Genomic DNA, 15,924 nt, shown 5'->3' with positions numbered 1-15,924 from the left:
TGCAGCACTTTTAGAGGCCAACTCTGGCAGATCGCTTGAACCCAGGAGTTTGAGACTGGCCTGGGCAATATGGTGAAATTCCATCTTTACAAAAAATACAAAAATTAGCCAGGTGTGGTGGCATATGCTTGTATTCCCAGCTACTTGGGAGGCTGAGGCATGAGAATTGCTTGATTCCAGGAGGCGGAGGTTGCAGTGAGCCGAGATTGCGCCACTGCCCTGCAGCCTGAGTGGCAGAGCTGGACCCCATGCCAAAAAAACAAAAACAAAAACCCAGCAATCCCAGCGCTTTGGGAGGCCTAGGTGGGCAGATCGTGAGGTTGAGAGATTGAGACCATCCTGGCCAACATGGTGAAACCCTGTCGCTACTGAAAATACAAAAATTAACCGGGCATGGTGGTGCATACTGGTAGTTTCAGCTACTTGAGAGGCTGAGGAAGGAGAATTTGCATGAACCTGGTATGCAGAGGTTGCAGTGAGCTGTGATTATGCCAGTGCACTCCAGCCTAGTGACAGAGTGAGACCTCATCTCAGAAAAAAAAAAAAAAAAAATCTGGCATTTTTATCAGTATGCAATTCTTGTCCATTTTATAAATGAGACTACCTCAGAAATTAAGCAGCATGTTGAAGGTTACACAGCTGCTAAATGGTGTAACTATCACATGTACATAATTATGGGTGTACATGTTGTATTTCGACACATGTATAGAATGTATTAGTTAGGCATGCTGGCTTATGCCTGTAATCTCAGCACTTTGGGATGCCAAGGCAGGTGGATCAGTAGGTCAGGAGCGTAAGGCCAGCCTGGCCACAATGGTGAAACCCCATCTCTACTAAAATTAGCTGGGCATGTCCCAGCTGCTCTGGAGGCTGAGGCAGAGAATTGCTTGAACCCAGGCAGTAGAGGTTGCAGTGAGCCGAGATCGCACCACTGTACTCCAGCCTGGGTGACAGAGCGAGATTCCATCTTTGAAAAAAAAAAAAGAATGTGTAATTATCAACTTAGGATAATCAGGGTATCCGTCAGCTCAAACATCATTTTTGTGGGTTGGGAATATTGCAAGTCTTCTAGCTATTCTGACATATACAATATATTGTTGTTAACTTTGGCCACCCAACTATGCTATCAAACACTAGAACTTATTCCTTTTATCTGTTGGAATGTTTGTACCCATTAGCCAATGTTTTTTCATCTCCCCTTCATCACTCACCCACATACCCCTCCCACCCTCTGGTAATCATCATTCTACTGTCAGCCTTCATGAGATCAACTTTTTTAGTTTCCACATATGAGTGGGAATGTGCTTGTATTTCTCAATCTGCATCTGGCTTGGTTTATTTATTATTTATTTTTTGTTTTCTGGGACAGCATCTCGCTCTGTTGCCGAGGCTGGAGTGCAGTGGCATGATCTTGCTCACTGCAGCATCCTCCTCCTGGGTTCAAGCGATTCTCATGCCTCAGCTTCATGTAGCTGGAATTACAGAGGCCTGGCTAATTTTTGTATTTTTACTAGAGACAGGGTTTCATCATGTTGGCCAGGCTGGTCTCAATCTCCTAACCTCAAGTGATCCACCAGCATGGGTCTCCCAAAGTGTTGGGATTATAGGCGTGAGCTGCTGCACCTGGCCTGGCTTAGTTTACTTGACATGATGATCTCCCATTCCATTCATTTTGCTGTAAATGACAAGATTTCATTCCTTTTTATGGCTGAATAGTTTTTCATCGTGTGTATGGACCACATTTTCTTTATCCATTCATCTGTTGGTGGACACTTAGGTTGATTCCATATCTTGGCTTTCGTGCACACTCTGCACTGCATATGTTACTGATTGGAGTGTTCAATGATAGTGTTTTCACCTTTGCACTTCAGAGTCAAAAGAATGGAGAATGCTTAGAAATATGCTTAAAAATGCTTATTTCCAGGCCTCAGCTCAGACCAGAGTTTCTGGGGCTGAAGCCTGGGCTGTAGTGCAGTGGAGTGATCTCAACTCATTGCAAACTCCACCTCTTGGATTCAAGTGATTCTTCTGCCTCAGCCTCCCAAGTAGCTGGGGTTATAGGTGTGCACCACCACATCCAGCTAATTTTTTTTTGTATTTTTAGAAGAGATGGGGTTTCACTATGTTGCCTAGGCTGGTTTCAAACTCATGACCTGAAATGATCCACTCTCTTTGGCCTCCCAAAGTGCTGGGATTATAGGCATGAGCCACTGGGCGTGGGCTGATGCACATCATTTTGTTCAAAGTTTTACCTTTTCAAATACTTTATTTGTATTAAATTGCATTTAAAAAACAATTTGAATACATTTTATCTGTTCACATTGGTCAAAAACCAGGTCAATATTAAAACAGATATATTGTCAAGTCTCCCTCTTACCCCCTCCAAGCCACCTTTTATTACATTTTTCTGTGTATCCTTCTAGACTTTCTTTGTGCTAATAAAAACCCACATGGATACATGCATTGTTATTTTTGCCACTCATTTACAGTAATCTAGGGAAGCATAGTATGTACATGATTATAGTCTTGCTTTTGGCACTTGACTGTATAATCTGGAGACCTGTCTACATACCTGGGTAGCTTCATATTTTATTTTTATTTTTATTATTTATTTATTTATTTTTTTGAGACAAAGTCTTGGTCCATTGCCCAGGCTGGAGTTCAGTGGTGTGATCTTGGCTCACTGCAACCTCTGGCTCCCAGGTTCAAGTGATTCTCCTGCTTTAGCCTCTTGAGTATCTGGGATTACAGGCACCCGCCACGGTGTCCAGCTAATTTTTGTGTTTTCGGTAGAGACAGGGTTTCTCCATGTTGGCTGGACTGGACTCGAACTCCTGACCTCAGGTGATCCACCCGCCTTGGCCTCCCAAAGTGCTGAGATTACAGGCATGAGCCTCTGTGCCCAGCCAGCTTCCTCATTTAAAAAAAAACTGCTTTGTATTCCATCACATGACTGTACCATAGCTTAGTTAGTACTATATATGTATATATTTTGAGACAGGATCTCACTCTGTCATTCAGGCTAGAATGCAGTGGTGCAGTCATGGCTCACTTGCAATATCGACCTCCTGGGTTCAAGCAGTCCTCCCACCTCAGCCTACTGAGACTATAGGCACATAGCACCACACCTGGCTATTTTTTGTATTTTTTGTAGAGACGGGACTCCCTGTGTTCCCAGGCAGGTCTCAAACTTCTGAGGCTTAAACGACCCTCCTGCCTTAACTTCTTAAGGTGTTGGGATTATAGGCGTGAGCCCCCACACCTAGCCTTATTCACAATATTTTAATTCAAATATTGCCGTGTTCATAAACAAAGGGAAGACCGCTTTAGTGTTTTGCAAATCATTTTCATTTTTAGGTACAGTGACAGAAGTAAAGGGGTGTGTGCAGCGTCCAAGCTTCCCATTCCTTTCTAACCATGTCTTTGTGCTTCGACCATGTCTCACAGCCCCCCATCGTGCCCAAGATAGCTGGCGACGGTGACACGTCCAACTTCGAAACTTACCCCGAGAATGACTGGGACACAGCCGCGCCCGTGCCGCAGAAGGATTTAGAAATCTTCAGGAATTTCTGAGGTCAGGAGCTCACATCTGGAAGGTATATCTTTATATTTAGTAATTACCATAAAATGAGACTGACTCGACCCCACATCCAGGTGAGGCTGCGTTTACTGAATGGGGCTTAAGCTCATGCGCACAGAGGTCAGCAGTGAAGCAGAGCAAAGGGGAATGATTCCAAGGGTCAGTGACATAAACACAGCCATGCCTGTGACTCCAGGTCAGCCTGTGGTCGGGGCATCGGCGTCACAGTCCAGAATCCATCTTCTGCGTCAGAACCTGCACATCTAAATAAGACCCCTGGGTGGTTTGTGTGTGCCTGAACATTTGAGAAGCCCAGCTCTTCTGGTCCCTGTTCCAGAAACCCTGAGTGACAGGCGAGCTTCCTTACAATAATTAACAAGTATTTTCAAAAGTCTCTTAGGTCCCCTTTGGTTAAAAAATAAGAAGAAGAAACGTACCCTCATAGGAAATTTGCTAAGCTTTGAAGATGACTGGAAAGGGATTTTGAGTCTATTACTTCTTTGAGCCTTTGCAGGTCTGTTATTATTTTTTAAATAATAATAATATTTTTTAGGATCCCTCATGAAATTTGCTAAGCTTTAATTTCAGATGACTGAAAAAGGGTTTTGACTGTTATTTCCTTGAGTCTTTGAAAGTCTGTTATTAGTTTTTAAATATGGATTAAAAAGAGCTTTCAGTTACTCCTCAATTCTAAATTGCTCGATTATATGGCTTCAATTAGATCTTTCTTCCTGTAACATATGAGCAAGAAAAATACCAGTGAAGCAAAATATTGTCAGTGATGTGTCTACTCATTGACATAGCTTGTTTTTCCCACTTTGATTTCCATTCCCATAATTTTCCTGTAGTCTTCCCAGTTGGCTAACCAACACCATTTGAAACAGACACCAAATGTCACAGTTGCTGATTGGGGAGAGGAACCAACCTGCTGAAAGACAGGGTGAATGAGAGCCCTCCATCCTGGGCAGGTGTTTCCATGGATGTATCGAGAGGAAAACTGGATAAAAATTAAAATAATAGAGAACAAAATGATAGAGGAATAGGTGGCTATGACCTCGAGAAGATAACCTGTCTCTGTGGCATGGCTTCACCTCTCAGTATGTGATGAACACTTTTACTTCACCTCAGTTATGTGATGAACGCTTTTACAGTGGTGACCGGTTTGTGTTAACATGAGAGCATGTAACTTTATGAACATCGTAAATGCTCATGAAATCCAGTTGTGGGTTTTAAAAATCATAAGATGTTCCTGAATGTGTTTTCCTCTTCGTGTTTCTCTGGTCTACTCTGGGGCTTACATTTTTGCTGACTTACCCATAGCATCTTATGAATTATGTCTCTCCAGGAAATCTTTGAAATGATGTAAAAACTGGTTTGCTTTAGTATGAAGGACCCCTAGTTGATCAGCCATATACTTTCTCTAATAGAGACCCCCTCAAGTGTAAAATTTACTTAAATAACAAAAAAGCTTCCATTGGATGGATTTTTGTCTTATAATCAGTGAATAGTTTCATTACATTCTGTCCCCATCTGCCCCTACTGTCCCTGAAAAAGATTTCACACATGGGAATAACCTTTCTCAGTCTAGTTTGTATTCTTGAGAAAGTATGTGTAAGTATTGTTTTTGCTAAGTGGAATTATCTTTTAATTAATTAATTAATTATTTTGAGACAGAGTCTCACTGTGTTGCCAGGCTGGAGTGCAGTGGCATGATCTCAGCTCACTGCATCTTCTGCTTCCTGGGTTCAAGTGATTCTCCTGCTTCAGCCTCCTGAGTAGCTGGGACCATAGGTGCATGCCACCACACCTAGCCAAGTTTTATATTTTTAATAGAGATGAGGTTTCACCATGTTGGTCGGGCTAGTCTTGATCCCTTGATCTTATGATCTGCCCAACTTGGCCTCCCAAAATGCTGGGGTAACAGGTGCGAGCCACTGTGCCCAGCTGAAATCATTTGTAATATAGCTTGTCTAGTGGTCAGGGCTCTGTTTAATGATTTTTCTTTTTTTTTTTTTAACAGAGTCGCACTCTGTTTCCTAGGCTGGAGTGCAGTGGTGCTATGTCAGCTCACTGCAACCTCTGGCTCCTGGGTTCAAGTGATTCTTCTGCCTCAGCCTCCTGAGTAGCTGGGATTACAGGTGCCTGCCACCCTACTAGGCTAAGTTTTTGTGTTTTTAGTAGAGACAGGGTTTCACCATGTTGGCCAGGCTGGTCTTAAACTCCTGAGCTCAGGTGATCCGCCTGCCTTGGCCTCCAAAAGTCCTGGGATTACAGGTGTGAGCCACTGCTCCCAGCCCATATGCAATATTTTAATCTATTTCAGTAATTTTATCGAAACTAATTTGTATACCAAACACATCTCTGGCATTTTCAGTGAAGACGGATCAGGTTCAGGAATTTTATGCAGGAAGATAGTTCTTCATGAAACCAAATCTTCTCCTGTAAATAGGACACCAGTTCAGATGAATCACTGCACTTGAGGGCAGCTTAGAAACTATGCTTTAGCCGTTCGTCTTTGTTTGAATCACCCCACATGCCTTTCTGAATGTAGAGGAGGAATTTAAGAGAACTGACTCACTATGTCTTTTATTTTACTTTGTGATAAAATATTTTCTGTCTTGCTGTAAGGTTCTCTGAGGAAGCATGTTGAACTGGGGATCCCATTTTTGTTGTGTAGCTCATCATCTATTGGTGGATAAATTTTATTTATGGATAAGATAAGCATATGATAGAACGTTCTTTAGGCTGGGTGTGTTGGCTCCTACTTGTAATCTTGGCAGTTTGGGAGCCTGAGGTGGGAGGCTTATTTGAGGTCAGGTTTTTGAGATCAAGCCTGGGCAACATAGTGAGACCCCATCTCTACAAAGAATAAAAAAGCCAGGTGTGGGTGATACATACCTGTTGTCCCAGCTACTCTAGAGGCTGAGGTGGGAGGCTCGCTTGGGCCCAGAAAGTTGAGGCTGCAGTGAGCTGTGATTGTGTCCCTGTACTCCGGCCTGGATGGCAGAGTTAGACCGTATCTCAAAAATGAAAACAGGGCTGGGCAAGATGGCTCACACCTGTAATCCCAGCATTGTGGGAGGCTGAGGCGCATGGATCATCTGAGGTCAGGAGATTGAGACCAGCCTTGCATGCAAACATGGTGAAACCCTGTCTCTACCAAAAATACAAAAATTAGCTGGGCATGGTTGCAGGCGCCTGTAATTCCAGCTTCTCATGAGGCTGAGGCAGGAGAATCTCTTGAACCCAGGAGGCGGAGGTTGCAGTGAGCTGAGATTGCGCCATTGTACAGCAGCCTGGGCAACAAAAGCAAAATGCCATCTCAAACCAACCAACCAACCAACCAACCAAAAAAAACCCCTTACCTTTGAAACATTCTTCATTTCCTTTTGATTGGCCTCTCCTTTTAGAATTTAGGCTTATGGATCCTTGCCAAAGAATTACAAAGGGAAGTTTTCTTTGTTGTCACTTAGGAAAAGGAAACCTTTGTGTTATCATTGAGATGATCATGAGTACAAAATTCATCCAGTTACTGAGAAACTCACAAAATCTTTCATCCTATTTCATGCTAGAAACAGGAAGATTGGAATCGGCCTGGAACAAAGAACTGCACCTAAGCAGACCAGAAGTAAAATGTCTTCTTCACGGCATAAGGACATTTCCACTTTTCTGTGTACCTGTGTGTATAGAAATAGATCAGAGCACAGTTGAAATTAATGGAACTGACATTATTTAAGCAACTGGAATTCCACACTGTAGGAAGGTTTAGAAAATTGTTTGATTGTAGATTTTGTCTTATCCTTTAGTGTTGTCTTGGTTTTTCTCATAGACTTTATAAGTTTGAACTGGACTCATTCGATTATAACCATAAATTGTGTGTGTGTGTATATATATATGTAGAAGTCATTATGGCAGATGCATACAAATTGTGCAATGATGTAAATATTCATACTTCACAGAGCCTGTAATTTTTATTTTTCAATTTGGTTTTTCAAATTTTCTTCTCTTGGGGACAACATCTGAAGGGTATGTTGCATGCATTTTTTAAAAAATCATCTCATATGCATTTTATAGTTTGGGGGAAGAAAATATCCGGGGGGTGGGAGGGGTCTACATTCAGTATCTTCAGTGCCTCCTACCTAGTAATGTGAGACTTTAAAAGGAGAAACATGGAGAAGAAGATGTGGGATCAAATTTATTCCAGGAATCTACAATGACTTTGAAATTGTTGGAGCAATGTACTGTATTCAAAAAACCTGTGTCACATTCAAAAATTTCATCTGGGCTAGGTGCAGTGGCTCGTTCCTGTAGTCCCAGCACTCTGGGAGCCTGGGCTGGGAGGATTGCTTAAGACCCGGAGTTTGAGACTGGCCTGGGCAACATAGTGAAACCTTGTCTCTACAGAATTTACAAAGATTATAAAAATTAGTCAGATGTGGTTGTGCATACCTGTAGTCCCAGCTATTCAGGAGCTGTGGTAGGAGGATGGCTTGAGCTCAAGAGGTTGAGGCTTCAGTGAGCCGTGATTGTACCACTGCACTCCAGCCTGGACGACACAGCAAGACCCTGTATTAAAAAAAAAAATTCATCCTGCACAGGTAAATGGCTACCTATTAAAGTCCCAGTTGAAATGTTTTGAACAAAATACACCTCCCATACTTCCCAAATAACTTTTAAGATCAGTTCACCTGTAAGGCTGACCTTTATGCAGATATTTTATTTCACCTGTAGTTTTGGGAAAAGCGACAAACAGATGATCTATGGGATGTGAGTAAGTGGCAGAATTGAAAGGAACCTCACCTGTTTCTAATTTCTCATAAATGTTCATATTGAGTGTGCCTAATAATCTTCCTCAGTAGATCATGCTGTTTTATGCGGAATAATCCAGGAGTGAGAGTCATCTCTTGGGAAGTGATTGGGGAGACACCCCGAAGGAGCAGCCTCCAGATGTTCTTCTCTGGGTGTTGATGTCATGACAGCCATACAGTGAGTTTGTCCTGAAACATCTCTCGCTAAATGTGGGTCATGCTAGACACAGCATAAACTGCGGGCGTGGGATCTTGCTTTGTAAGTAACTCATTTTTTTCCTTGCTTTTTCTCTGGACCATCCTGGCTCAAAACTTGGCTGTAGACATCTGAACAGGGTGCACCTTTTCTCTTTACTCTGACTCAGCTTAAGTATGGCATTGCTCAAATCTGCTGTGTATGAGGTCGCAGGGCCCAGCTGTGGCAGGAGTGAGAGCATTGAAGAAGTAGACTTAGAGCCTTCCAGGAATTCTTTGTTGACAACAGGGATACACTCAAGACCTCCAATACTTTCTTCTCCACCTCTTCTTTTTCTCATGTCCTGCTTTCATCTCTCTCCTTCTGCACCCAGAGTGGGGGTGGAATGTGCCCTTGCCATGTTTTGGTGAAAATGTGTGCAGTGAGAAGACAGTTGGGTTCCCCCTGGCTCCTTATCTCTTCTCAAAACTCAATAGCTCAGGTTCTCTGGAGCCATCAGTGCATTCCTTGCTATTGGAGCTGTTTTTTCAAGCAGTACCTGCGAAGATATTTCTCCCTCTAGCACTTGCTACCTCTCTTCTGCACACACATCACACATCTAGTACTGTGGAGAGTGTCTATTAGGAAAAGCCATTCAGTTATTTAAAAGTAGAGAACTGTCAAGAGAAATGTAATCAGATTTGGCCAGAGTTCACCTACAAATAAGAAGGCACTGGGTCAAGCTCACGTCTGTAATCCTAACACTTTGGGAGGCTGAGGTGAGAGGACTGCTTGAGCCCAGGAGTTCAAGACTAGTCTGGGGACACCTCATCTCTACAAAATACAAAAAAATTAGCCGAGCATAGTGGAGCATGTCTGTAGTCTCAGCTACTCAGAAGGCTAAGACGAGAGGATCACTTGAACCCAGGGAAGTCCGGGTTGCAGTGATCTGAGATAGCACCGCTGCCCACCAGCCTGGGTGACAGAGTGAGACCCCGTCTCCTCCCTCCACACACACACACAAACACCCAAAAAACCTCAGTGGCTTTTTGCTTTTGAAGATGGCATGAAGAGAACGTCCACTTTAAAGCTTTAAAAGACAGTGAAGCTGATTGTGGTGGTTCACTCTTATAATCCTAGGATTTGGGGAAGCTGAGGCAGGAAGATTGCTTGAGCCTGGGAGTTTGAGACTGGCCTGGGTAGCATAGCGAGATCCCATCTCTATAAAAAGAAAAAAAATGTTAAAACACAGTGAAATTGCAGAAACAGAACATTGCCACTGTTTTTCATCAGTGACCTTTTCTTCACGTGGCGGTTTACTCAGTAGGTGAGAAAATTAGTAGGTTCAGTAGAATAAAGTCTTTACAATTAATCACTCAGTGGAAAATGATGTTCAGATGGTGAAATGTGGAAATGTTTTAGACAACTGTATTTTCAGCCTGTGCGTCTCACTCACCATCTTGTTGGGATTAACAGTTGAGGGCCATCATTGTCTAAACATGTAGCATGCAGTTTCCCATCAGTTTTACCGTGAATGTGAAAAGGTGAAACTGGTGCTGACTTCGGCAGCAGGTATACTAAAATTGGAATGACACAGAGGAGATTAGCATGGCTCCCTTTGCAAGGAAGATCCGTATATTCATGCAGCATTCCAAATTTTTTTTTTTTAAAAAAAGGTTATACTGTGCACTGAGATGTGGAGCTAGAAGGAAAAGCATTAGGTCTCATGTTTGCTGACTATAAAAATAAATCATAGTAATATTATTGAACATTCTACTTTAAAAATTATTAATAAAACCATAAATGAAACACTTGAGCACATTTTAAAAAGTACATAGACCCATGAGTCCATATGCCTATTTTTAGGTTGTCTGTTTTATTATCCAGGATTTCATACTCAGATGAAAATTAGCATCAGGAAAGCCTGAAATGCCTTAATTGTGAGCTGATATGCAGGAAAATGAAATATGCAAGCACATGGATGACCTCGTTCTTTACGGACATTGTTATCAGCCTCTAGCCATACAGAACAAATGAGAAATTGGAAGCAATTCCAAGAACGTGTGATGGTGTGAAACCCACTTTTGACCGTCATGCACATTTCAGCATTTGAAGTGACACGGGCTACCTGGTAACTGCCCATGGCGGGGTCATAGTTTAAATGGCCCAGTGTCATGTAGGGGTTAATTTAATCAAAATTAGCTAAAACATGGAACAATCACTATTAATAATTTAAAAAGAGTTTACCTGGCAGAGTGCTGTGTCTCATGCCTGCAATCCCAGCACTTTGGGAGGCCCAGGGAGGCAGATCACCTGAGGTCAGGAGTTTGAGACCAGCCTTGCCAACATGGTGAAACCCTTGTCTCTACTAAAAACACAAAAATTAGCCAGACGTCGTGGCACGGGTCTGTAGTCCCAGTTACTATGGAGACTGAGGCAGGAGAATATGGAACTTGGGAGACAGAGGCTGCAGTGAACCAAGATTGTGCCACTGCACTCCAGCCTGGGCAAAGGAGCGAGACTGCATCTCCCAAAATAAAAATAGTTGACCTGGGTGGATTTTGCAACATTTTTGCATAGATGGTCCTGTGAAACAATCACTGTGCAAAATGTGGAGGAAAATTCATTACAATAATCACATAATTTTGTATCAGAGAAACATTACAAATTTACTTTGCTTATGTAATTTTATGAGTTGGAAGTATTTTCTTAAATTGGAATACTGTAAGAGAATATCTTTAAGAAATGGATATGTTACAACAAGAAGTATATTGGGGCAAGTCTTGTTTTTCCGAAGGGAAATGCCACCAGCCTGCTTTCATAGGCATTCATAAAGCCTGGAAGGAAATAAAGTCAAACAAAATAGTATACATTGTATCTACTGAATTCTTCTAATTCTTGGCAACAGAAGTCTAAATCCTGCTTAGCTTAAACATATCTATAGCCAGCAATGGGCAAATTATATTTGCTGTCAGCATGATAGAATAAGAAGCAGAAACCCCCCAGCAGTGGGGTAAGATTGCGCGCTTCGTCCCCTCAAAATGCTGTTCAGCCCCGCTTCCTCTCCATGCCCATCAAACAATTGCACAATCACTTGTTAGTGAATTTCTCATTCAGTGTTTTGTTTCTTTCTGTCCATACTTAAAGACCAAATCAGTTGTTTGTTTTGAAGAAAAGCAAAAACAAGAGCAAAAACACCAAATCATTTGAAATCACTACTCATTAAAAAAAATCACCAGTGGAACCAAACAGTTGAGTGGTTCGTGATGTGTTCGCCATTTCTGTGTTTGACCTACGTGGCCTCTAGTTCTTTGGACCATTGTAACTGTGAAACTATGGCTTAATACTGTTAAAGACCCCAAGGCTCAACTCTGTAGCCAGGGTGCACCTCAGGCTGCACAAATACCACACCAGAATGTCATAGGCATTCATGGCTCCACCTACTGAGTGAACAGAGTGCAAGACAGCACTGGCTTGGGTTTTATTTTTGTAGCCAGTTAACTTTGCATCAGGTCTACACAGTCCTTGCAGCCTTTGATTTCTCCAGTTGTAGAGACTTGAAATGGGATGCCCAGGTTCCTCTCATCTTTCCTTCAATCTACCTAGCATGCATTTTACACACATTGGAGGAGTCGTATACGCTGTTTTTTTCTCTGTTGCTGACAGAGGCAAGAAGGCCTTCTAATTAGTCTAACTTAAAGGAATGGGATTCACTTAACAAAAGCAAGAAGAAAAGCACGTGAACGGGTGTTGATGCATTTGGATAGTTTCTTTGAGGGGGTGTGTGTGTGTGTGTGTGTGTTTGTGTGTCTTGGTGAAGGTGGGGGGCTGTATTTTCACCAAGCCTTTTCATAATCAAGTTTGCTTTGCAAACCTTATGGCCTTGCACCCTGCAGAAGAGTCCTTCCTAATAACAGGGGAATGCCCTGTCAGGTTCTCTGTAAATTATTGTGTGTCGGGAGGTTCTGTTGAGGCTTAGTTTGATCTTCCATGGTGGACACGTCTGTTCTGTATGTAAAAGGCATTACAATTGTGTTCTAGCGGGTGGGATTTGAAGCCTTTCCACGGTCCTTATCCTGTGAGATGGCTGTTGAGCTCTGCTCAGCTGTTGTAGCTGAATTCTTGTTTTGCGCTGAACATTGGGCAGTCTCACCGTGTTGCCACCATGCTTCTGGGGCCCTGTGACTGCCGCCGGATGCCGCGCACACAGGCAGAGTGCCTTTGCAGGTTTGTGCACCCCTTGGCGAGCCAGAACTGGGAACCCCGCGGGGTGACCCCACCTTCTCATGGGGGGTCGGGGAGGGGAGTGCCTATTTTTAATCCTGTCTGTTTGTTGCACAATGGAAATCACTGTGATTTGTACATATGCCCTAGGAAAATTTTACTGCTGTCTAATTTATGTAATAATACTGTTGATTCCAGGTTTGTTTAATAAAACTTTTTATCTTTTCAGAAGTCTGAGTCTCGTCTGCTTCTGTCTCCAAACAAGCTGTGGCTTTTCTCCTTTAGTCTAATCCAGGGATGGGCAATTATCTGTAGGGGCCACATGGCAGATACTTTCTGCCTTGCAGGACACACAGTCTCTGTTGCACAGAGTACAAAAAAGCTGCTATAATTAGGCATGGAGGTGCATACCTATAATTCCAGTGCTTTGGAAGGCCAAGGCAGGAGGATCGCTTGAGCCTAGAAGTTTGAGACCAGCCTGGGCAACGTAGTCCCATTTAGTGACCTGGGATCCACCTTGAAGCACTGACTCCTTCCAGGTTCACAGAATACATAGGAGAACCTACCATTTTAATCATTTGCCTATATCTTGATCCTATACCTTTATTTTCTTACTCTTCACCTGATTTGGCTATTCCTTAACACTTTCTGTCTTTTTATCTTCACTGAAGTTTAGCTTAGTTTTCTGCCTTTAAATGTGTTCTTCGAGTAATGACTGATCATCCTCGTTCTAGGCTCCAAAGATTTAGATGTACTCTTTCTAGACAGAATAAATTTTGATGGCACATTTTTAAAAAAATTTATCTTTTTGAGGGTTTGGTTCTTCAAATTTGAATTAATATTTCAAATGGCTTAATTATTTTTTTAATTTTTTAATATTATGTAAATATTGTCATGTTTTGTATTGTAAATGTTACAGCATTTGTGACAATGAAAATAAGTCTTAAAACATATCCCAGAAATAAAACCACTTCATAATGTGTAAAAAGTTCTCTATCAATATCTACTTTGGTCATTGTCATATGGGCTTCACAATTCTCTTACAATTTATAAAATTTGAGCTAGGCAACCTAGTGAGACTTTGTCTCTACAAAAAAATGAAAATATTAGCTGGATGTGGTGGTGCATGGTGTAGTCCTCACTACTCAGGAGGCTGAGGTAGGAAGATTGCTGGAGCCCAAAAAGGGTGTGTGTGTGTATGTGTATGTGTATAGATAGATGATAGGTAGATATAGATGAATAGATAGATGATAGATAATAGGTTGATAGGGATAGAGGTTTATAGGGATGGATGATAGGTGGTTAGATAGGTTGAACGATAGTTTCTCATGCAAATGCCCAGGGTTTCTCTAACTGAGCACTGCTGACATCTGAGGCTGGGTGATTCTCTGTGATTGGTGCCATTCTGTGCATTATAGGATGTTGATAGACATCCTTGGTCTCTACTTCCCAGATACCAGTATCCCCCCACTTGGCCCCCACTCCTGTGGTGACAACTAAAAATGTCTCCAGACGTTTACAAAAAGCCCCTGGGAGGTAAAATCTCCCCTGGTTGAAAACCACTACTTAGAAAAATAAGATTGGGGACCATTTGGGAGCCATCAAGTGAGAGCAAAACAGAAAGAACCAGGACTTAAATGGTGATCTTCCTTTAAGCTTTCACAGCAAGAAGTAGAAAAGAAGTATAAAGATCTCTTGCAGTGGGTGTTCGAAGGATTTTTTTTTGATGTGTGTTGCCTTTCCTTTCTCTGAATTCATCTCGGGATTTTACTCAATGCTGCCAAGTCAACATTTGATCTTTGCCAAACAGAAAATATTTCTATGAACAGTGTAGTGAATTGTAAGTAAGAGCCTGGGGTGCTTGAAAGTGCCTTGAGTCATGAGTCAGAGACCTGGGTCAGGCTCTGCTTCTCACTGGGGCCATCGTGGTGGACATGTTTCTTAAGCTGTTTTCCATATTAATGGATCCATTCTTCAAATAGGGGCAGTAATTATTCCTGTGGGCTCCCTTTCTGATCAGAAACCTCCAATAGCTCTGTTGCACTCAGAGGACAAAATAATATCATAACAGTGTAGAAGCGTCTCCATGATCCGCTGTCAGTAATGTCCCAGAGTCTCTCTCCAGGGCATCCACTGTCAATGCCTGGACTGTGCTTCAGAACACATCCCAAAATCTCCTGCCATGGGACCTTTGCTCTGGCCCTTTTCTTTCTTCTAGATACAAGCATAGCGTTCACCTTTACCATCTTCAAACTCTTTGCTCAAATTCTTCTCAATTCCTCCAGCACTTCATTTAAAATTTTAACTTCTTTCCAACACTTGTCTATCACTTTTCTGAAACTTGTTTTTTTTCCTCTCCATCACTGAGCACTTTCTACTGGTTTGTACCCTTTTCTTGTTTACTTTTCTTATTGTCTTCCTCTTCCCACTAGAATGCAAACTCCAGGCAGGCAAGGAATTTGGTCTTTGGTTGGGTTTGTTGTTGAAACCCTGGCACCTAGAACAATATCTGGTACTTAGGTGGTGCATTCCTCATGTGAAACTATATTAGTGATGATTCACCTTATCACCAGGCATAGCTACCTTATATTAATTTACAGTCATGATATGACATGAATAAGATTCACTGTAATTTAGGTGTCTGAGAAAAAGAGAATTAAGTGGTTTGCCATTTTTGTATTACAAACAATACTACATAAAATAATCAGGGCTGGGCACCGTGGCTTACACCTGTAATGCCACCACTTTGGGAGGCTAAGGCAGGTAGATCACCTGAGGTCAGGAGTTACAGATCAGCCTGGCCAACATGGCAAAACCCTGTCTGTACTAAAAATACAAAAATTAGCTGGGCGTGGTGGCATGTGCCTGTAATCCCAGCTATTCAGGAGGCCGAGGCAGGAGAATCACTTGTACTGGGAGGTGGAGGTTGCAGTGAGCTGAGGTTGCGCCACTGCGCTTCAGCCTGGGCAACAAGAGTGAGATTCTGTCAAAAAAAAAACAACAACAACAACAACTAAACAGTTGTTATATGTAAACTATCTTTCCCCATTCCTTCAACTTCTGAACTTTGCAACTAATCACATAGTAAAGGGTTTCTATGTCATGTTAGGTTATTAATTCCAAATAAAACTTTATTA

The 15,924-nt window shown here is 42.2% G+C and overlaps 1 protein-coding gene and 1 non-coding gene across 2 annotated transcripts in view; both read left to right on the top strand.

Moving 5' to 3' along the window:
* LOC126947129 (cAMP-dependent protein kinase catalytic subunit PRKX-like) overlaps positions 1 to 7,862 on the top strand; it is a 103,151-nt gene extending 95,289 nt beyond the window's left edge. The window contains exons 8-9 of the mRNA XM_050777754.1: positions 3,448 to 3,596; positions 7,153 to 7,862. Of these exons, the coding sequence (XP_050633711.1) occupies positions 3,448 to 3,573 (126 nt within the window). The 3' untranslated portion in view covers positions 3,574 to 3,596; positions 7,153 to 7,862. The remainder of the gene's footprint in view (positions 1 to 3,447; positions 3,597 to 7,152) is intronic.
* A 2,255-nt stretch (positions 7,863 to 10,117) lies between these two features.
* Positions 10,118 to 10,224, top strand: LOC126947241 (U6 spliceosomal RNA). Its single transcript, XR_007722976.1, has one exon. It is a non-coding gene; the product is annotated as a U6 spliceosomal RNA (small nuclear RNA).
* The last annotated feature ends 5,700 nt before the right edge of the window (positions 10,225 to 15,924 follow it).

Source organism: Macaca thibetana, chromosome Y (genome assembly GCF_024542745.1).
Source record: "Macaca thibetana thibetana isolate TM-01 chromosome Y, ASM2454274v1, whole genome shotgun sequence".
Classification (NCBI taxonomy): Eukaryota; Metazoa; Chordata; class Mammalia; order Primates; family Cercopithecidae; genus Macaca; species Macaca thibetana.
This window is presented reverse-complemented; position numbering and strand designations above follow the sequence as displayed.